This window comes from Platalea leucorodia (assembly GCF_965183815.1).
Source record: "Platalea leucorodia genome assembly, chromosome: 1".
Taxonomy (NCBI): Eukaryota; Metazoa; Chordata; class Aves; order Pelecaniformes; family Threskiornithidae; genus Platalea; species Platalea leucorodia.
The window spans coordinates 120,124,591-120,145,287 of NC_138823.1; the positions used below are offsets into that span (position 1 = coordinate 120,124,591).

General features: G+C 48.9%; 1 protein-coding gene across 1 annotated transcript; it reads right to left on the bottom strand.

The window, feature by feature from the left end:
- On the bottom strand, positions 1-12,869 carry SLC6A20 (solute carrier family 6 member 20; the record flags this gene model as incomplete). Its single annotated transcript, XM_082309607.1, has 11 exons — positions 1-150; positions 1,083-1,248; positions 2,297-2,456; positions 3,224-3,428; positions 3,918-4,080; positions 4,994-5,235; positions 5,634-5,744; positions 6,996-7,223; positions 7,858-7,949; positions 8,689-8,829; positions 12,749-12,869. 11 exons carry the CDS (start codon positions 12,867-12,869, stop codon positions 1-3), a joined length of 1,779 nt encoding a protein of 592 aa, XP_082165733.1.
- Positions 12,870-20,697: the final 7,828 nt, after the last annotated feature.

A 20,697-nucleotide genomic window follows, 5' to 3' on the forward strand; every position in this document is an offset into this window, starting at 1 on the left:
TCACGCGACGGTTGAAACGCTTTCCCTCTTCAGTCTCTTCCGTATAAAAGTGAGGAGTGCCCCCAGGGGTATGCACGTGATGGATGCCGCCACCAGCAGCCCGATCGCCGCCAGGGCATAGCCTGGGTAGTCCTTGGTCACCAGCTGCCCCTGCAAGAGAGAGAAGCGGCGTCGGCGCCGAGGGATCTCTGGTTGTCGGGGTGCTGGAGCCGTGTATTTGAACGGGACACCGGAGGAGCCCTCGCAGGCTGCAGCAGCCCGTGACGGCCCTCAGCGCTTTGCTTCATCCAAGCGTAAAATGGACAAGAACAGAGCTGCTGACAAAAATATTGGGGAAAACTTCTGCCAGCTTTGGTAAAGAGCAGATTTTGGCTTGATTCACGTTTCTTAATGAGACGGCTCGGCCCTGACCTCTGTCAGGTCTCTGCCTTCCTCTCCTGGAGCCTGTGGGCTCCCGCTGACACCCGGTCAGCAGGCCAGGCCCGCCGCCGGCCCCAAATCGGTGAAGACGTGAAAACAACGGGCGTAATTTGTTTCTGCGTGCTAGGAACATTTCCACAAAAGGTTATGAAACCAGTGATTACTTACCCCGTAGTAATTCCTCTGTGATAAACACACAGCTCGGCATTTGTACAAAAGCGTTTTGGCCACGAAGAAAAATGTACGTGGAAATGATGAAAACCGGAGTGGTTTATGAAAACTATTCCAGCGGCTCAGTTCTGTTACAATACCACTAATTTTGTTCAAAATGCTACACTTGGAAAGTAATTTTTCTGTTCAAAGACTGTTTTTTTAAGACGATATGTGGGTCTTCAATCAACGTGAATAAAATTTTACTGTTTGAAGGGGTCAATTAAGAATTGTAGTGGGAAATTACTCCTATTTTACAGAGCCATGGCACTGTTGTCACTGGGTCAAGTTTTCCCTTTCCACAAAATTAAGGGGTTGCCCCAACTTCAGCCGCAAGCTTTCGGAAGGCGGTTTTGTGGACCGATGTATTTGGGAAGGAAGGCTGTGTCCTTGCAGGAATTAAGGAAAATTTAAAAAAAAAAACAACCACCCCCAAACCAGAACTATTTTACCTGTGTGGCATCCCATGCTTGGTATTGCAGCGTTCCTGTGAGGATATAGTCGGTGAGGTAAAACAGAAATAGGCTTATAATTAGCAAAGGACTAGCAAAAGCCCACATAATTTTCCAGTACCAGTTTGGCTTGCGTCCAATCATGTCATGAAGATCTTTCTCAAATCTGTGTTTAAAAGAAAAAAACAAACAACTTACTTATTTTTGAGAACAGCTGTATATGTTCAATTGATACCTTGATCTGAGTTACTTCAAAACCACTTACAGAATTAAATATGCAAGATGGGAAGGGGGAGTATAGTTGACCAGAAGAGCAATGAGCAGAGAGGTGTCGTCGGAAGAGCTGGCCCACCAGGATTGTATAGTGAGGTTGAAATAAAAGATAGCAGGGTTTTGGAAAGGATCCCAAACTGCAGAGGAGTAGGTAGGAGTAGGTACAGCAGGAAAAGTCCCAACAAAATTCTGCCTGGAGTGTAAGTTCTGACTGTTACTGACGGAGAAAAGTGATTATGCTTAAGTAATGTGGAGAAAAAACTGCTCGTTTTTATGTAGTTGAGTTGTTCTCACCGCTGTTGTTCGACTGTCGTTGGGGAAGTACCAGTGTTGGGGATGGTACCTAAAGTCATGCAGGAAACCCGGATCTGACGTGAAGGCTTTGAGCTCCTCGAGGACCAAACACCCGCGTAGGTGCCTGTACCTGTACTGTGCTAGCAGAGCAGCAAAGCAAATACTAAAGCCTTTTCCTTGAGACGCCCTGAGCGCAGACATCTCTGCTGCGTAAAACCTTTCCTGATGCCGGATCTTGCTTTTGCCCACAAGGGGTGACCTGGGAGAGCAGCGATGTGCGAGGTTTGCGACCAGAGGTACTGGCGCTGCTGCGCTCGCGCTGAATTGCTGTGAAAGGAGAAGCGGCGTTTCGGCAGAAGGTGCTCTGGAGACCAGAGACAAGAAGAGCGGGGAGCAGCGTGTACGGCTCGTTGGCACTCCCCTGCCTGCAGGGCAGGCGTCAGCCCAGCCTGGCCCCCACGCAGCCCTGAACCCGAGGCCCTGGAAGGGGTCTGCAGAGCCGGGGAGACCCCAGTGCCTTGCTGACACCGTAGCGTAGGAGAAAAATTTAGCCCGAGGCGGCGGTTTTATTCTTGGCCCTGCCTGCCTTGGCCAGCGGTCACCCCCCTGCTCTCCCACTGTGAAGAAAGGAGGGTCCCAGCTTTTACCTTCTTATCCCGTAGATATAACAGACAGCGATGGTTTCTACCAGCACGATGAGCAGCAGCGAGAGGGTGGCTGCGTAGTCGTTGAATATGTCAAACCAATAACTTCCAGACTCCATGGTGAAGATTAGGCCAATCATGCAGTTAATGAAGCACACAACACCTGCGTGGATAAAACGGGGACCCTGCCGTTACACCTGGAAATCTAAGTGCGTGGGGGAAATGTCGTACTTCTCGTGCCTAAAAAGCTGGTGGGATTTCTACTGATTTCTGTCGGGGGGCAGCTTTCTCGGAGAAGAAAGGTAATTTTTTTGCCCTTTGGAAAAGACCTGGCTCCGTGTGTGTGAGTGAATGTGCTGGCGTACCCTTAAACTGCTGCTCCTTACACCTGCATAGTCGCAGCACATCAGCACAGCAAAGACAGGTGAGCCCTAGCTATAGCCTTGTCGCCTGTGCGCGCGGCATCGGCTGTTACTGCTGGGCATCCAGCTGAAACAGGTTTTAAGGTGGGACAACTGATTTCCGTGCCCGGATGGGAGGACGTATCACTTCTGGCCAAAGACCGAGCTGGTTCGCAGTTGGGATACCAGTGATGTGACTGAAGAGCCACTCACTGCAGGTGTCTTGGCGTGTCTCTCCTGGCCCTTTGAGTGTCACCGGTCATAGGCACCAGTCTGAAGGAGCTGGGGTGCGTGGGGAAGCCTGCAAACACAGCCACGATTGCACCAGTGCTTTGAGAGCCCCCGAGGGAAAGCGTTGTACAGGCTGGGCAGGATTTCCCAAGGGCAGGCAAACCCTTTCGGCAGCATATTTGATATTCTCTGCTCCACCTGCGGTCAGAGGGACCCTCAGCGCCTGTGGGACACCAAAGCTTTTGCGCGCACGTGCTCGCTCCTTGCACGGCCTATGCTGCTCGCGGCAGGGGCTCACCTGAGATCACCTCCTTGGGGAAACGGGCGGCAATGACCCTGCTGTCCGTCAGCGGCGTGAGGATAGCGGCGGTGTTTCCCAGCATGCTGCCGATGCCCAGCATCAGCAGCATGACAAAGTAGAGCACGGAGTACAGCTGGGGCACCTCCATGTTTTTGATGGCTTCAGAATAGACTATAAATGCCAGTCCCGTCCCCTGGACAGCCTGCCGGCGAGAAGGGGGGAAGAAGTGAGTTACAGGCAGCTCCTCAGCTCGATAAGGGTCATAAGAATAGGGACGTATGAGACTGATCCTCCACAACGATCCAATACACCCGTGGTGGTGGTTCTGCGCAGTGGAGGCAGATGAGATCTTCACCGATTTATCCAAACTGGATAGAAACTGGCACAGTCCTGCTCGTAGTGAAAACATTTGCCCCGTGCCTTTGGGACCTGTCCTGTCCCACAGCTGGAGCCAGCAGTCGGGCTGCGTCACCACCCGGCTCAGGTGCTAACGAGCCCAGCGAGCCCCTGGCCGGGCTGAGCCAGTGCCCCCCACCCCATCCCGCGGTGCAGAAATGAGCCCCACCGCGGCCCCCGGCCGGGCGGCTCCTGGGGGTGCGGATGTGCTCGTGTGGGGCTGAGGGGCTGCCCGGGCTCGGTGGGAGGATAGGCACGAGTGAGGCCCAGGCACCAGCACAAAGCGGCAACTCACCGTGTCTAGTTCAGCTTCCAAGCTGCAGTTTTTAAGCTGCGGCAATAATTGCGCGTATTCCTGCGGGTGGGTGGCCATGAGGTAGTCTTTCATCTCGTTGAGGTTGTCTGCTGTTAAAGAGCCTTCCTCCAGGTCGAAAGCGTTCATCAGCAGCAGGATCACCCTGGGAAAGATTATTGGAATTTAATGTCTTTCATTACAAGGTTTCATACCCCACCCCATTCTCCTTCAGCCCCCAGGCAGGGATGCTCTGCCCGCCCCAGGGCTCCGGACTCGCCAGGTGGGAGCCATGGCCGTGGCACTTCCAGCACGGTGTTGGGATGCCGGCAGCCTCATGCTCATCTCTGCTTCGGAGGGAGCAGCTCCTACACCCAGGCTGCCACTTCTGGGCACCTGGGAGGGAGCCGGCAGGTATTTTGGGTGCTGGCCAGTGCCAGCTGCTGTCTCTTCCCCTTTGCCCTCCGGTCCCACGTCCACACCCCACCAATTTAACAAGCCTTTTGGCAAGGAGCAGGGACTAGCAGTTGGTTTCCCCTCTGATCCGCAGATAGATTGAAAGCTGTAAAAATATGAGTAAAAGTGTAACTGCCGTGGGCCCTGTGCCAGGGACCGCATGCAAGCTTGCTGTCCCGGGGCACGCTCCTGCAGGCTGCTGGACACCTCCAGGGCACCACCGCTGAGGCAGCTGAGCTCCCGGCCCAGGGTTTAGCCTTAAAGGGGAGGATCTGAGCACCGTTTCATTTTATTAATCAGCCTCCCCGCCCCCCCCAAAGCATGTGCTGGGACGGGGTGCAGGGGAAAGTGCCGCTGTCACTCACCCAGGCAAACTCATCTTCTCGACCCAGCCTGTGCCTGGAAGCAGCACCCAGATGTCAAAAAGCACACCAGCTCTGACCTTTAATCTCAGCTTTCATCGCTTTAAATCACGCTATTAGCTTTATTAGAGCAGTATCAGGGCTGAACTCGGGGCAGCGCTGGCAGCACCATGTGCTGTTATTTATTTACCTCCCCCCCTTACCTTCCCCAGAATGGCTTACGGTGGAAAAGAAGTGAAATAATACCAGCCTCTTTCTTACTTGTTTATACAGCTTTCATAGTTAAATGTCGCCTTGAAGCCGTAGATGGAGAAAGTCACGATGCTAGCAAATATGGACGTGGCGCTGTTGATCAGCGAGACGATGATGGCGTGCCTCTCGCAGTTGTTGCTGGGCTCGTTGTAGCTGGCGAACGCGATGAGGCTGCCAAAGCCCAGGCCCAGAGAGAAGAAGATCTGCGTGGCGGCGCTGATCCACGTCTTGGGGTTCGACAGCTGCTCCAGCTGCAAAACCGGACAGGGAGAGCGGGAGCATGAAGCTGCGCCTGGATGGCCAGCACTGCCCCTTCCAGCCTGCGGGGACGGGGATGGGGACAGGCCCCTTCGCGCACCCGTTTTAGCTCAGGGGTGTTTTTTGGGCAGGGTTACTGCTCAGTCTGGAAGCAATATGCTATGGGTTATATTAAAGAGCAGGTCTTTTTCTGCAGGAGAAAGCAAGCAGCTTACAGGCACCATGGCAGAATGGCCTCCAGCCGCTCCCAGCCGGGGTTTCCAGCTGCCTGACCTGAGCTACTGCTGCAAAAATTCAATATAAGGCAAAGGGGTATCGCCACCTTTTAAAAACCTACACATTTGGTAACTAATAACATTTCGTGAAAAATTCAGTACGATTTTTTCTGTACCTTTGGTGTGAACATGTAGACGAGCCCGTTCACAGCTCCATGAAGTGTTAAGCCTCTGATGAGGTATATGATGAGAACGCAGTATGGCAAAGAGGCTGTTACATAGACCACCTGGAGGAAGGAGGGGAAATACCTTGGTCTAAAGAATACACAAGACTGGCCGTAATAGATCAGCTCTTTCTCACTTACAATAATGGAAATGTTTTATGTAAAGTATTTGTTACCCTGGGAAAGGAAAAAAAAAAGAAGAAAAAAGAAGAAAAAAGAAAGAAGGAAAGGAAAAAGGAAAGGAAAGGAAAGGAAAAAGAAAGAAAAAAGAAAGAAAAAGAAAGAAAAAAGAAAGAATAAAGAAAGAATAAAGAAAGAAAAAAAGAGGAAAAAAGAAAAGAAAAAAGGAAAAAAGAAAAGAAAAAAGGAAAAAAGGAAAAAAGAAAAAAAGAAGAAAGAAGAAAAAAAGAAAATATGAAGAAGGAAAAAAGGAAAAAAAAAAAAAAAAGGGAGGTACCCCAGTGGTTCACCCAGAAACTTACACAAAAACTAACTCACAAAAAACATGCCTTCCCAAGCTCTTGGGAAGAGAAGCAGATGGGCAATTACCAAATATTCCTCCAATTGGGACCTGCCTGCGCTGTCAGCGGGTACCTGCCTTGCCTTCTCACACACCTGGAAATGCAGCAGCTTCACCTTCCACGGGGGACAGCCCTGCTTCCAAGGCGCAGGGGATGCAGGGGAAGCCCCCGTGCTCCCTCCGATGAGACCCCACCTTCACGATGCGCTGTCAATGCGCCTTGGCTGTTTATTTGTTTCTTTTTTGCCCACACAGCCAGCTGCAGCGAGTTTAAAAGGTTATTCTTGGTTTACAGTCTCTTGGCTTTCTGCGTTCAGCTAATGCGATTTGGGGATTACAACCCTCAGCCTGCTTCTTAGTGCAGGCTCAGCCAGGACATTGCTTTTTTTCCCCCCGCTTCCTCATAACTTCTGCTGTGAATAAAAAGTGAGCAAAAATGCCCAGTAGACGTCTTTTTTTCCTTGCAAAGACAGAGGAACAGACGTCTCCTGACAGGGCTCTGCTGTGGCAGGCGGCTTTCTGCAGGGCCAGCAGCCTGGCGGCTGGTTTTGCAGCAGAGGTGCCTGCATTTAAAGGACTTTTCTGTTTTGTTTTGGGTTTTTTTTTTTTTAATATCAGTGTTCTGGTTGAGCCTTCTTCAGTTGCAGCTTAAGTCAGCAGAGGCAGTGGGGCCAGCTGCTCCTGTGGAAATGCCATAACCCCAAGTAACAACAGCCATGGCCGCTGCCTTTTCGGCACTCGTTTATCCTCCCCACGTCCTGCTGGGGCTCGGCGGGGCTGCGCCCGCCTCTCACCTTGCCGGTGGACTCGGTGCCGCGGAGGATGCAGAGGTAGACCACCAGCCAGGCCAGCGTCAGGCAGAGCGCCTGCTCCCACTGCACGCTCCCGCTGACCTCCAGCGACGGGGAGATGTTCAGGGTCTGCCGGTACCAGAAGTACTGGGTGGACGACGTCTTCTCGCACTCCTCCTCGTAGCCGGTGCGGTTGCTGTTCAGGGGGCAGGTGGCCCATGGCAGGGGGTCCTACGAGAGAGGGGATGGGTGCGGAGCGAGCGCCCGCCATCAGCACGGTGGGGAGAGCCGGGGGGATGAAGGTGAGGGTGGCTTTCTGTCCTGGGCTTGCTTGTCCCCGCATCGTGCTGCCTGGGGCTGGGGCAGACCCTCTCCCTTGGTTCTGACCGTCTCCCCTGGGGAGGACCCTCTTCCTGAGGACTGACCCTCCCTCCCTGGGGAGGACCATCTCCCCAAGGACTGAGCCTTTCCAAACCTCTCCCCTGGGGATGACCCTTTCTGACCCTCTCCGCCAGGACAGACCCGCTCTGCCTCTCTTCGCTGGGGATGACCCTCTCCCTGAGGACTGACTCGCTCCCTGAGTACCGAGCCTCTCTGACCCTCTCCCTGGGGATGACCCTCCTGATCTCCCCCAGGGTGCAGGACACCATGGCCGCCAAGGCACATGCAAGCAAGACATCATGGGGCTGGCCTCGACCTGCATTTCATGAAGAGGAGAGGACACCCCGAAGCCCTTGGGGACCCCCCAGAGAGGGACACCGCTGCCTCATTTTTCCCCCCAGAAAAGCCCTGGGTGCTGGGCAAAGCCACCGTAACCCTCCGTGGCCACGGCGGGGCTGAGCCATGCCACCGGTTGCCCACACACCTGGAAGGAGTGGAAGAGGTACCAGAAGGCCCAGGCGTTTATCACGTTGTAGTACATGGAGAGGAAGAAGGAGACGACAACGCTGGCGACGCCTGCGGGCATGGAGGGAGGCGCTCGGTCAGCCGTGAAACCCCGAAATGCCCAGGGCCTCGTAACATCCCGGGGGCAGGCACTGCAGCCGGTGAGGGGCAGGGGGCCTTTGCCTCTGCCCAGCCCCACACCCAGGGCATGCTCCCGCTGCTGCAGCCTCTTCCTCCTCCTGTCAGGGCTAGCCTGCACTGGATTTTATACTTTAGCCCCTGGCGGGGGTGAATATTCAATGTAGCATTAAAAATAAAATGTGCATGTAAGCAAATTAGCAATAGTTCGGGCTGTTGGGGTAACTTGATAACATCGTAATGTAGCTGAGAGCAGACATTGGTAAACAGTAGGCAGCAAGAGCAGGAAATTAAGACACCATTTTATCACTCAATGTTGAGTTTATTGGGATGATGCTCTTGGGGGTCAAAGTCCCGTGCAAGCAGCCCCAGGGGCTGGATTACACACTGGCCTTCACACTGTGATTTTGGCAATCTGCCTGAGGGCAGGGGGACTCACACCTCTGGGGCTGGGGACCTGGTACAGCAAGCCAGGCTCTGGCCCCAATGCCCTGTGAGGCACGGGGTAAATGCCTGCCACGGGGCATCTGGATAACCACCTCGCTCAGCCTGGCGAGACTCAGTAAAATCCCAGCTCCTGCCTGGTTTCTGCTCTGAAAGATAAAGCTCTCCATTCAAAATCATCCGTCTTCCCGGGCGCTTAAAAAATAAAAGTTCCAAACTGAGAACATACCAACGCCGCAGAGGTAAGGACTTATTATTTTCCAGGCGCCGATGCTGCCCTGACGCATGCGCTGCCCCACGGCCAGCTCCAGGTAGAGCAGCGGCATCCCCTCAGCGATCAGCATGATAAAATACGGGATCAAAAAGCCACCTGCAAGAAAAACCCAGCAGACAGCTTTCAGAAGATCAGCAGCATAATAAACACCACATTGCCCTGTTCATGGTCAAATCCTCCCATTAGTGTCCCAGGAGGTGGCTGGAGCTGGGTCCTGTCCGGGCACCTTGTGTATTGAGGGCACAGCACAAACCTGAAGGACATCTCATGGGGTTTCAGGTGGCATCCCAGATACCGGTGGGCACCGAGGAGCACCGGGGAATTTTCCATGGGCACTTGGCAGCGCCGGGATTTCTGCTGTTAAAATGTGCCGGTTGCCACCCTGGTGCGACGGGGCTGCCCAGGTGCTTCGCGGGCAGCTTGAGCAATGTTCGGTGCTGGGGCTGTTAAAGGGTAACTAACCGCCAGCCAAACCTTGTAAAAGATAATGGAAGAAAGAGGACGAGGGAAAGATTTACTTCATGTGCAGCAGTCTGCAGCAGAGCTGAAGCACTCGATGAAAAAGTAACAGCAATGTCTGCGTTGAATAGAGTTTTAAGTAACGCACTGAAGCCTGGCCTGGCTTTAAAAAAAACCCCAGAACTACAAAAACCATGCTGAGCCCGCAAATGCCAGCAAAGGGGTGAAGGCTTTCCCCCCGGGGTCCCACCTGTGGGAGCAGACCCCGGGACAGAGGCACACGGCCTCCCCCCGCCCCACGTCTGCTCCTCCCCGCTCCCCTGGCACGGCGAGCCCCAGGGATGCGCCTGCAGAAGAGGAACAGCAGGAACAGGTAGGCAGGCGGCAAGGGAGGGGAAAGGACCTTCCCACCCGGCAACCAGGATGCGCTTCAGCTTAAATGTTTGCTGGAAAAGAAAAAAAATCCTTGTCCTCGACTTGGGGCTCGCTTGAGAAAGAGCTGCTGACTGAGTCAAAACCTGGATTTTTGCGAAGGCTTTCCTGCTTCCCTTTTTACAGCAAGCCAAAAATATTTACGTAAATATCTCTTATTTAGGATTTAATCTGTGGCATTAACATTCCTTGCAATGGGCTCGGTGCAGCGCCGCAGAGGAATGAACTCCGGGCAGTGACTGCGGCAAAGAACTGGAAATAAACACCAAGCAATAATCTGGTTTATTCTGGGAATTAATTTCCCACCTCCTGGCTCTATCGTTATTAACAACCCCTTTGTTAGTCTGTTAGATAACTTCCTATGCCGCAAGGGAGCCGTCGGAGGTTTAAGAGCTCCCGCAGCTGCTCTGTCCTGGTGGGGTGCGAGCTGCCCCAGCAGCTGCTGAGGGGAGTTTTGCCATGTACCGCTGGGGGAATCGGCGTTAGGCCCTTTGCGAAGGATTTTCCGCCCTCCCAGCAGCATTGCCACATGCTTGGCGTTGGCTTTGCCGCCTTGCAAGGAGGAGGAGTGCCTCCAGGCTTGCTCTGCACCCCGATGTTCCCCCCGCAGCTGGGGGTGCCAGGGCTGAGCCCCCTGCCCCTTGCTCTGCACCCTGTTTGCATGCAGATCTTGCTCCTGATGCTACTTCTCTTAAAGGGTAGAAGCAAAATGCCTCATATAAGTGACTCAGGGCAGCTGTATGAACCAGCTCCTTGTCTGCTGTGAACCAGCACAGCTCCACTGACCTCCCTGCTCATTTACACCCTCCCTACGGTGCCAATCGCCTGCGAAAACCAGCCCCTGGGCCAGACCCCCGCGGTTGGCACAACATGCGGAGTGTGCCCTGGCTCTGGCCGGGGCACCAGGCTTGGCCAGCGGCACCCTCCCCTCTGCTCAGCATCCCGCCTCGTGCCCAGGGCCTTCCCTGCTCAGGGCCGAGCACTGCTGAGCACCCACCCTGCTGTAAACCCATCCCGGCGTCGTTTCAGCCCAGCCTGCTCACGCACAGGCTGACTGCACCTACGAGGTTTGCATCCCCCCTTGCTCTGTTCGGGCCAAGCTGCCTGGAGGTGAGCGAGGAGGCAGCAATACGCTGATGGGCAGAAAGGCAGGAAGCTGTAAAGTCTGCAAATACCCTGTTTATGAGTATCATCGGCGATGAGCGCTCTATCGCTCTGCTGGGCAGGACAGGGACTGGCTCTGCGCTTTGCTCCAAGGAAGATGCCAAACGAGCAGTTGCTGGCATCCCCCCTAAGCCCGGTGCCTGGCCTATCCAGCTTTTAAGTTCCTGAAACAATGTTTTGTCCACGTGGGTTTTGCAGACCCCTGGAAAGCCGCTGAATCCTTTTTAAGAGGGCAGTGAAAAACAATTAAAAGCAAAGCCTGCCGTCAGGAGTTTTAGTTTCACAGTAGGAAAAGCTGCCTCTCCCCTGGGAAATTTAAGCAGGGAGGACAAAAGTAGTTGAGAAACTACTCTTATAAAACCACGCTTTTCAGAAAATACTTGGATTTGTTGATTCTTTTTTTCTGGTTAATCAAGTGTTCCAGTATTGGTTACATTTCAGAGAATTTTCACTATCTGCTATAGTACTGATGGCTGATGATAAGAAGAGGGTAAACCACACAAAGGTCCCAGTGTCTGAGGTTTGCTGTCCTTCAGGATGTCTGCCAAGACAGGCTGCTAGTGAACTAATCACGGGCAGTTTAATTGCGTACAGAAACATTTGCATTTTAAGCTTTGTGCTAGAGTTCAGTGTCAGACACAAAGTCCTTACCCCCAAAAGCATCTGCGTAGAGGCGTGCACCCAGAACTGCTGCGTGCCCGTCAGTTCTGCTACCTGAAACATCTACGAAAGCTTCAGCCACTGCAGCATCCAGCTTCTACTGTAATTTCACCCAGTGTATTACCTGGATTTTTCTGAGCTGGTCCCACAGAGCAGCTCCGATGCCGTCCCAGCACTGAGCTGGCTTTTCAACAACCAGCATGAACCAACTCCTACCACCACACGTGCATTTAGAAGTAAGCTACAAGCCAACAAAGCAAGCACAAAACAAGCAAAAAGCACTTAAGCACCTCAGCGTGTTTCCTCCTGGAAGGAAGAAGAGGCGGAAGCAGACTGGGAGCAAATGAGGCAGATGTTCATCACGTCACTTAATGCATGGCTGAGACGGGGCCAACACTACGACAACGGATGCAGTGCAAGAAGCAGTATAAAACTGGGGTGTCTTATAAAGAGAGCAATTTTATAAGGATTCTTCAAAACACGGTCATTAACCAGTGGTAGGCATATACTAGAAGAGATTATTAGTGTTGTTATTTAATTAATCTAATTAACTGACTCTTGAGTTCTAAAGAAGAACACCTGTGGCTGGTGTATGATGTAGACATCATCTTTATCCAGTTTGGACTTAGGAGAGTGATAAACTTTCAAAGAGCTTTTTTTGTTTTGTTTTGGTTTTTGAGCCCAAACCTATTTATTCCCTATTTTCAAAGCTTCCCAGGAGGCTTTAGCTGTGGAACTCCTCTTGATTAAGGAGTTTCACCCAACTTCAAGGCAGATTTGCAGCCAAAAGTTATCACCTCCTAAAGTAAGGCTTTGTATAAGTGACAAGACTTAATGACAGCAACTTGAAATGATACGGCTGATCCTTAAATTAAATCAGCATAAGCATTTCCCTTTTTCAATATGCTCCAAGGGAACTAACAAGGAACTGAACTAGTTTCTGATGCCTTCAGAGTGGTTCAATGGGGCAAGAAAGTAATAAATTCATACCATGTGGACCTATGTCTCTCACTCTGCTGCCATCCTTTTTACAAAACATGGGCCTTCCCACTATTTCATCGCATTTCTAGGAAATGAAAGCTGCTGTATTGGGGCAGCTGTCAGGTAAAAGCCTTATGCCAAAGAATGTGTAAAATAAAGCAGCAACAGAAGAGACTGCACACCAACAAAAAGCCTGACCTCCTGCTCTGCCCGGCCCCTGTTACGTGGACAGGGCTTTAGCACGGACAACGTATACTTTTGGATTTAAAACTTGCCACACTCCTCCTCAAGGGAAGCGAGAAACATAAGCCACACTTACCTCCTCCGTACATCTGACATAAGTAGGGAAACCTCCACACATTTCCCAGCCCCACAGCGTAGGAAATGCAAGCGAAAACAAACTGCAGGGGATTGTCCCATAGCGGCCGGGATTTCTCCATCGCCTGCTTGCCGGCAGAGGTTTCAGCAGAGCCTTCCTGCCTTTGCTCCTTCAGGTGCTCTGCCAGCCCTGCCTCAGACTCCACGCCAGCCCGGCTTGGAGGGGAGGGAAAGGCGGAGGAGCTTGCCAATTCCTATCAAGCTTTTTAATTACTAATCTTATTAACAGGCACATACTGAAGTAGGAATGCTGGTAAATAGATTATAGACACACACAGAACTATAAAATTGGTACTTCGGGTGAATAGCCGCTTGGGTTTTGACTGGCATTTCTGGGAAGGATGTGAGCCCAGGGATTTTTATCGGCTCACATGCCGACTTGACGCAGGGAGGAAATAACACTGGGGCTGCAGCTTGGTTTTGGAACTGGGAAACCCCTTCCCCACAGGGCCGTCTTCCCAGGGAGTGGCATTTGCGTGCGTGAGGCACCCGCTTGGATTTGATAGCACAGGAAAGGGATTCCCACACGATCATGACTGGGCTCAGTGGCTGTCAGAGCTGGCTTTTATTCCCAGTGTCCCTTGCCCTAAATGGGTCCTTGGGCATCCCGTCACTTGCACCCTGGTGCTCACCCCAACCAGCCCAGCACACTCCCCAGTTCCAAAAGAGGCCTTGAAACAGTCCCTGTCAGCCACGGAGGTCCCCAGCCTGCTGCAGCCTTGAGTGCAACACGCAAGTTTGATCCGCCGGGAGTAGTACTCTCCCTCTGCGTTCTCCGTGTGTGTGTGTGTGTGAGAGCACGAAATAACCCAGTCTCTTTTCACTTACCTTCATGCTCAAATCCCACTGCTGCAGATGAACTTTTCTGAGGGGCTGCTGTTTTAAAATACTTTTAAGCAGTGGGGACCAATTATATATGAAGGCCACTGGGAAAAGGTGTCTGTGGCCCGTTGTGGAGGCACAAGGACCTAGGAGGCCCTTGGGTCGTCTGAACGCACACGGAGATGCCAGGTCTGAACGTGAACCCTGTGTGCTTGGGCCCCGGCCAAGGTACACTTTGAGCTCAGCCACTTCAGACGGGTCTCCCAGTGAAGGACGCTACCAGCAGTGTCTGTAGCAATAAAAAGGGGCTGAACAAGTCCAAGGACTCAGCTTCCTTCCTCTGTCTAAACGTGTTTTTTTTTCACACCAGGGCTGGGCACCTTTCAGGTCCGTTTTACAAATAAGAGCTGCTCAGCTGCTGTCAGTCTCATTCCTCCAGCACCAGCAACTTGCTCCCTGCTGGCGCTGTGCATGCTGTTCCAGCATCCCATCAGTTACATCCAGCTGCGGGTAGGGGTGAGAACCCCTGCCACGGGGCTTTGGACATGAGCCCAAAGTGCAGAATGTGTCATGCAGGCGTTGCTGAGACCAGCAGAACCGCTCTGGTGGACTTGCTGACCAGTCACCCGTAGTAGCAAAGTCACAAAGTGGGACGCTACTTTTTTGCATGCTAGAAAAGGTGACTGCAAGAGGGTTACGCATCTTCTGTAAGTGAATCCGTTCTTCAAGTGAATCCGTTCTTCATGGTGTGTTCCAGTGCTGCTAGAAATGGGGATGGTCATTTGGAAAACATCAGGGTTTGCCAAACCCTCCCAGAGTACAGTTTTGAGGGAGCTCATGGCTCTTGTGCAAGAGCCTTGCAGTTCTTGTCTTGCCTGCAGAATTGCAACATGCCAGCTAGCCCTGGAAATACAACTCATGGGTAACCCTGAATTCTGCTGGAAGGAAAAATCCAAGGTAATTTTAGATCCATAAGCTATTAAACTGAAGGACACACACTGAGAAGCTACAGGTATGTTAACTGTCCCACATCACAAACACTTTTGCAAGTTATTAAAAAGTTAAATGTCCGTCACTGCCTGTGGGATTTATTACAAATGATGCTTATAAATAACGTACAGCATTTAATAACTTGCAGGCTGTACAGCCTTAAAAAATAGCACATCACCAGCATTGGGATGCTTCTGTGTGAATAATTACTGCTACTGATGAGCATCATCAAGTTAAACATTTCCCTGGCTCTGTACCTCCTTCCCATTACATTTCAAACTAGTTTACTAATGGACTGGGGAGAGAGTGTGGGCAGAGAGTGTGGTGTCCTCGGCTTGGGTCAGGCCAGATCAGGAAATTCAGATGCAATGAAATGAATCCTTGCCTCTCTCACAAACCTCAGTCTCCTAAGCAGCTCGGATCACAAACTGCTATGAGGTTTTTTTAAAGGTGGTCATGCACGTAGGCACCCAGCAAAGTGCCTGTCATCCAGTGGCTCCTTGAGAGACAGGCTTTAAACATATTTCAAAGTATTTAAACAGATAACACTCAGGAATTCTTGCTGTGGGACTTCATATACGCACCTCAGATAATCAATATGCTGTTTCTGATGCTATTCAAGATTTTATCTCCTTTGAACTTCTTTCATTTGGGTTGGGTGAGGACTTGGGCTTTATCTTCAGGGACAAAAATAAGCCTCTAATAGACACATGCAAGAGCTTTTGATCATTTCACCGCTCATGTTAAAGGAGGATTAGAAAGAACACCCCCCCCCCCCCCCCCCCCCCCAGTACCTAACAAATTTGAGAGTGTGGGGTTTGGGGGAAGTGGGTGAGAAAGGGTAGGGGTTCGTCTCCACAGTGGCCAGGGACTGATGGGACAGCATGAGAGCTGCCCTATGTAAAGCTAATCAGCAGCTGGTAAACAAAGCAGAGAATCCCATTTCTCACTGAAGCAAAACTGGAAGTACTTAGGTGAAGGTACCGACTGAAAATCCTGGGTTTGCATCTCTTGACGCCAGCATAGTTAAGAAGGCAAGCGCTTCTCCCAGCTACTTAAAATGCAAACAAAAAGGGAGCCTGGAGTTCTAGCAACAGGTTGGGGACCATGATTCGAGGGTGGGAGAGAAGCTTAACAATCTATTGCCAAGAGAGACAGAAACAAGGGAGGAAGGACTAATAAGCAGCAGTGGAAGAAGTCTGGTATAGACAACAACTAGATAATTCCACCAGGTAGCCTGGACTTTATTATGCTACACCCAACATGTATGACTATAACCCCTAGATTAAAAAATAAATCCTCTGGGTTTTCCTTGATGAACCAGATAGGACAATGGGTCAGCAGGGGCCAGGTCTAGTGTTTAGTATCTGCCATTCCCGGAGGCACTCCCTTCCAAACAGAAACATGCTGGCTGTCAGCACGTTAGATGATTATCGAAGGGAAGCGATGGAAGAGTCTCTACAGCCTCTGCAAATGTTTTGTGATGCTATTAAGGGGCGCAGATATACAGCCAAGAGAGCAGCAGCTCCCACATATGGTTTTTCTGTTTGGATTCACTGTTCACAGTTGCTACTCTAAGTCCCACGTTTCCTTACTTTCGGAGAAAGAAAGAATCCAGATGGATTTCCAGATCTTTGACAACTCATAGGCCATGACAACTGCTGGGTGATTGATCTGCATGTAATTGGAGATTACAGTTACTCCTCTAAGCAGTTATTAGGATTGCAATTATTCCTTCCAGCTGATCACTACTACTTGCTGCTTAGTTCCAAACTGTAGATGATGCCCTTGAGGTCTATATCCTGAAGTCGTATCTAGCCCCTTCATCACCCTTGAAACTGTCTTGCATTACCACAGACTCCCAAGAAAAGCATGCCTGAGAAGAGTCCCTCTTTTTAAAATTTTCCTTGCTTTTCTTTAGCACCACAGCTCTATCCATCTTCTGACTGTGGTTTTTTAGGGTACTCCCTCCATAGAGGTGCACTCAACGCAGTTCTGATTCACAGAACTGCGCCCAATTCACCCAGACCTCAGAACAGGCCTGTGTAAAACAGAAGAGCCACAAACTGGCACCTCACTAAAATCAAAAGGATACCTGGCCTCTTCGGCCAGTTCTTCTGCTTGTCTTCTGCCAGTTCATGCCTTCTCTCTGTCAAAGCCTGCCTGCAGTTTGGGGAGGTCTCCTCTCCGGGCAGCTCTCTTGCTCACCAGCAGCTGTCAGTCGTGAGCTGCCCTGTCAAGACTCCTGCACCAACCACTCAGCATCACCATTACTTACAACGGACACTTCAAGACACTACATTAACAGGTTCCTATAAATAATAATTAAAAAATAATAAAAACCCCAAAGTCTCTAGATATGAAGACTGCTGAAATGGAATGACATGTATCTACCCACCTTTATTTGGAGAAGATTTGACTCCAAATAGCTGCCTAGTGTTTCAGGGCATGTCTGATAGCAGACTCTGATAAGGAGGGCAGATCTAGGTGCCTTCGGGAAGAGTTCTGCAGGCGGCCAGAGCAGGGCAGGAATCCTGGACCAGTGCTTTCACTGGGACATTGTCAAAATTAACGTCATGGGTAACTCCCGTGGGCACAGTCTCTGCTGAATGCCAGTTAGAAACATTTACAATAATAATTACGATAACAATTCTTACCTGCTCACAGACAGACTTATCTTCAAATTACATTAGATATTGGGTTTTAATGTGTTTTAAAAGGCCTGGCCTCCTAGAACGGCTCAAACTTTTTAAGCTTGATCCATTCAGCTACCTGACACTCCAAAACAATTCATGTTTGCTTCCTGAGGCAGCAAGAATCATTTGACTGTGGTCTGACAGCATTTGGTATCGTGCAGAAGCCAAGAGCAGTCCTTGATAATGCCAGAAGGGGGAAATCAAGCTGAGGGATCTTAAGAACTTTCTAGCTGGATTTAAATCCAAGTGCCTGGCAGATGACTCTGTTTCCCAAAAGCAAGGTATGTGGGAAATGTCCAAATTGCAGCTGTCCTTACATTGGTCTATCAAATAAAGAGGAGCATTTGCAGCTTAAGTGTTATATATTAGTATTCATCTTAGGACAAAAAAAAAAAAAAAAAAAGCCTACTATCCACAAGAGAAAAACAGATTAAGGAGTACTTTATGAACAGTTACCCAACATCAGGTAATATACTGTCTCATTACGAAGGTAGCATGCAGCACTGCTGGCTCATTTATTAATGACCAACTGCTGAATTCAAGTCACAGTTACAGCACAGGGTTGGTTGTTAGCTGTCAGAGTCAATATTAGCGAAGCTCAGCTGGATTTCATTCCCGTAGAAAACATGCTTCATCTGCAAGCAAAAAAATCCCACCCAGCTTGAAAGAGATTTGATTCCTGCAGATCAGCCAGTTACAGAGAAATTTTCTTTTTAAACATTCCTTTCAGGCATAACTAGGGAATTAACAGCTGAAGTGGAAAAAATGGATGATGGCTATTTGAGCAGTATAATGAACTTCCGAAAAACAAAGGCTGGTAAAAGCAGTATTAGAATTTACACTTCAGGAAAAGAAGTGACGTTTTAGAAACATCAGACTCAATCAGGAGAGGTTCAGATGTCATCTCCATCTTCAAAATATTGTACCTGTCTGAACAAAAAGAGAATCGCTACTGTATAATGCTCCAGGTCTTCTTTGACAGGTACATCATCTTTGACAGATGATGTATTTTTCCTCAAGAGCTCCACACAAGACCTTTACCTTAGCCATTGTGCAACACAAACCAATGACAGCGTCACACTGATCTCATCCTCACTAAACTGGCAATCTGCAAGACAGGTAATCAGAGTTTCAATTTTGCACTGCAGAGATCTCTACGAGATTTGCCTTACTTATTTGAGGAGATAACAAGCCCTGTAACCACGCTTGCCTACAGCCAACTTATTTCATTGAGACCTGTCCATATTCTGAAGTTGAGAGCGTACTTTCTTGTTGAAATGGTCTCTAAGCAGAAAATGAAGGCCTATCACAGAGACGATATTCCAGCTAAGTCAACAGCCAAAAGATTTATCAGAAAAACCAGCAGCAATCATGAGGTTCTCCACCTTTCTTCACCCTTTACCTGCCATTTTAGAAAAAGTAACCGATCTCATTAAAATGAGTTTCATTACAAAGGAAAACACAGTATTCACCCAGACAAGTACTCCTGTTGGTGTCAACATAATTGCTCTGAGCAAACACAGGCCAGAAAGCGCTTTGGTACATCCCTATTAAGAACTTAACATTTTAGTGACTGGACAAGGGGCAAAATAATACCTTTCATGAATTTAACTGACATTGCAAGAGGAGTACATCGTCCCATAAAGCCCTACTATCGTGCTACAGCAATAATATCATGCTACAGACACAGGACTTTTTATCCCAAACCAATCTCGCTTAACCAACGGGGGAAAAAAGAACAACAAAAGAACCTATAGACTCCAAATGTATGGCAGATTTGACTGGGGCACCACTGCTTGAGCAATTTTAATACCTTGCCTGTTTGAGAAAGAATGAGGAAAAATAATCCATTTCAGTTCAAGCAGCTCCTGAGACAAGCGCTGTTAAATGCCAGTTTCTGTAACATATGCACACACCAGCCTTTTCCCTGCCCTGCCACTGGTATGCTTTTTTACAGCTGTTTGATGTGGTGTGGCTTTGGGCATGAATCTGTAATTTACACTTTCGCATTTTTAGCAAGATTCTTTACTGATCTGCCACTCCTTTCTACAGATATTAAAAAAAGAGCTATACAAAACATTCCTATAAAAAACCCAGCTCTTTAAAGGTTAAGTGTTTGAAAACATAATGGTTTTATTTGGAATAAAATACAACATACATATGAACAGGGACAGATGAACGAGTAGAATGCACTATTAAGAGGCTTCCAGATAAACGCAAGGCAAAGGATTACAAGCAAAAGACTTGAGAGAAGTAAGCTGTTTTCTGGTGAGGTTACAATAAAAAAGGAGATGAAAACATCTAAAATAAGTTATTTCCCAAGAAAATTGCTCCCTTAGCAACTTCACTATGCTTTTTCAGATTACCACCTGTCCTGGTTTCAGCTGGAATAGAGTTAATAGTTAAGAATACTGGCAAAATTAGAATCTGTATTCTGATGTTCAAATTTGTTTCAAATAAATTCAAGTGAAAAAGTGTAACTCCAATTAGTGGCTTTATTTGAAAGGATCAAGTGCTTCTGCTATAAAGCGTATTTACCTCACTGTCTAATGAACACCCTCCAGAAAAATGTTACTGACCACATTTTGCTGAGGTATGAGACGTCCAGTGTGAAATAATATCACAGAATCAGCGTGTTTCTTTTTTTTTCCTCCTATTTTTTGCTTCCACTGATGCAATTTTCACATATAATGCCACTTCATGGCTACATTACCTATACAGAAGTAACAACTGGAGTTTCCACCTCAGAGACATCAAAAAGCTCTAATGCTTTTTTTTTTATTCTTTTTTTTCTTTTCTTAACAAAAATAAACTCCTTTCTTTGTAGAGAACGGTCTCAGTTCTTCAATAAGCTCCTGTTGCTATTTCTCAAGGAATGTCAATGGTTAACAATTAAAAACATGACTACAGAAACTAATACCTATGAATTGTAGGTTTATAAGGAAGTAAGATAGGAGTTTCAGCATCTTATTAGTATTAATAAAAAGTTATTTTAAGCACTAGAAGCAAAAAATAAACCATTCAAAACAAAAATTATTGAAAAATAATACCAGTCTACATTTTCTTTCTATGGCAGCTTCTGATAGATCAGATGTTCTTGGTGTTTTAGTCCTCTGGCTCATATCTGAGGATAAAAAAAGAAAAAAAAATAGAGTAGAAAATAACCAAGAGACATTTTGTCTCTAAAGAAAATATGAAACCCAAGTAATAAATTACTCCCACTAGTGACACATTCCTGTCAAGGCTTACTGTATGACTTAGGGCACAGACAAATGTATATACTCTTTAGACTATTTTCTCCTTTTAAAATTGGCCAGTTTACCAAACAGTAGAATGAGGGAATGACCAGGAACCTACCCACAAATCCCAAAACACAGGCAGA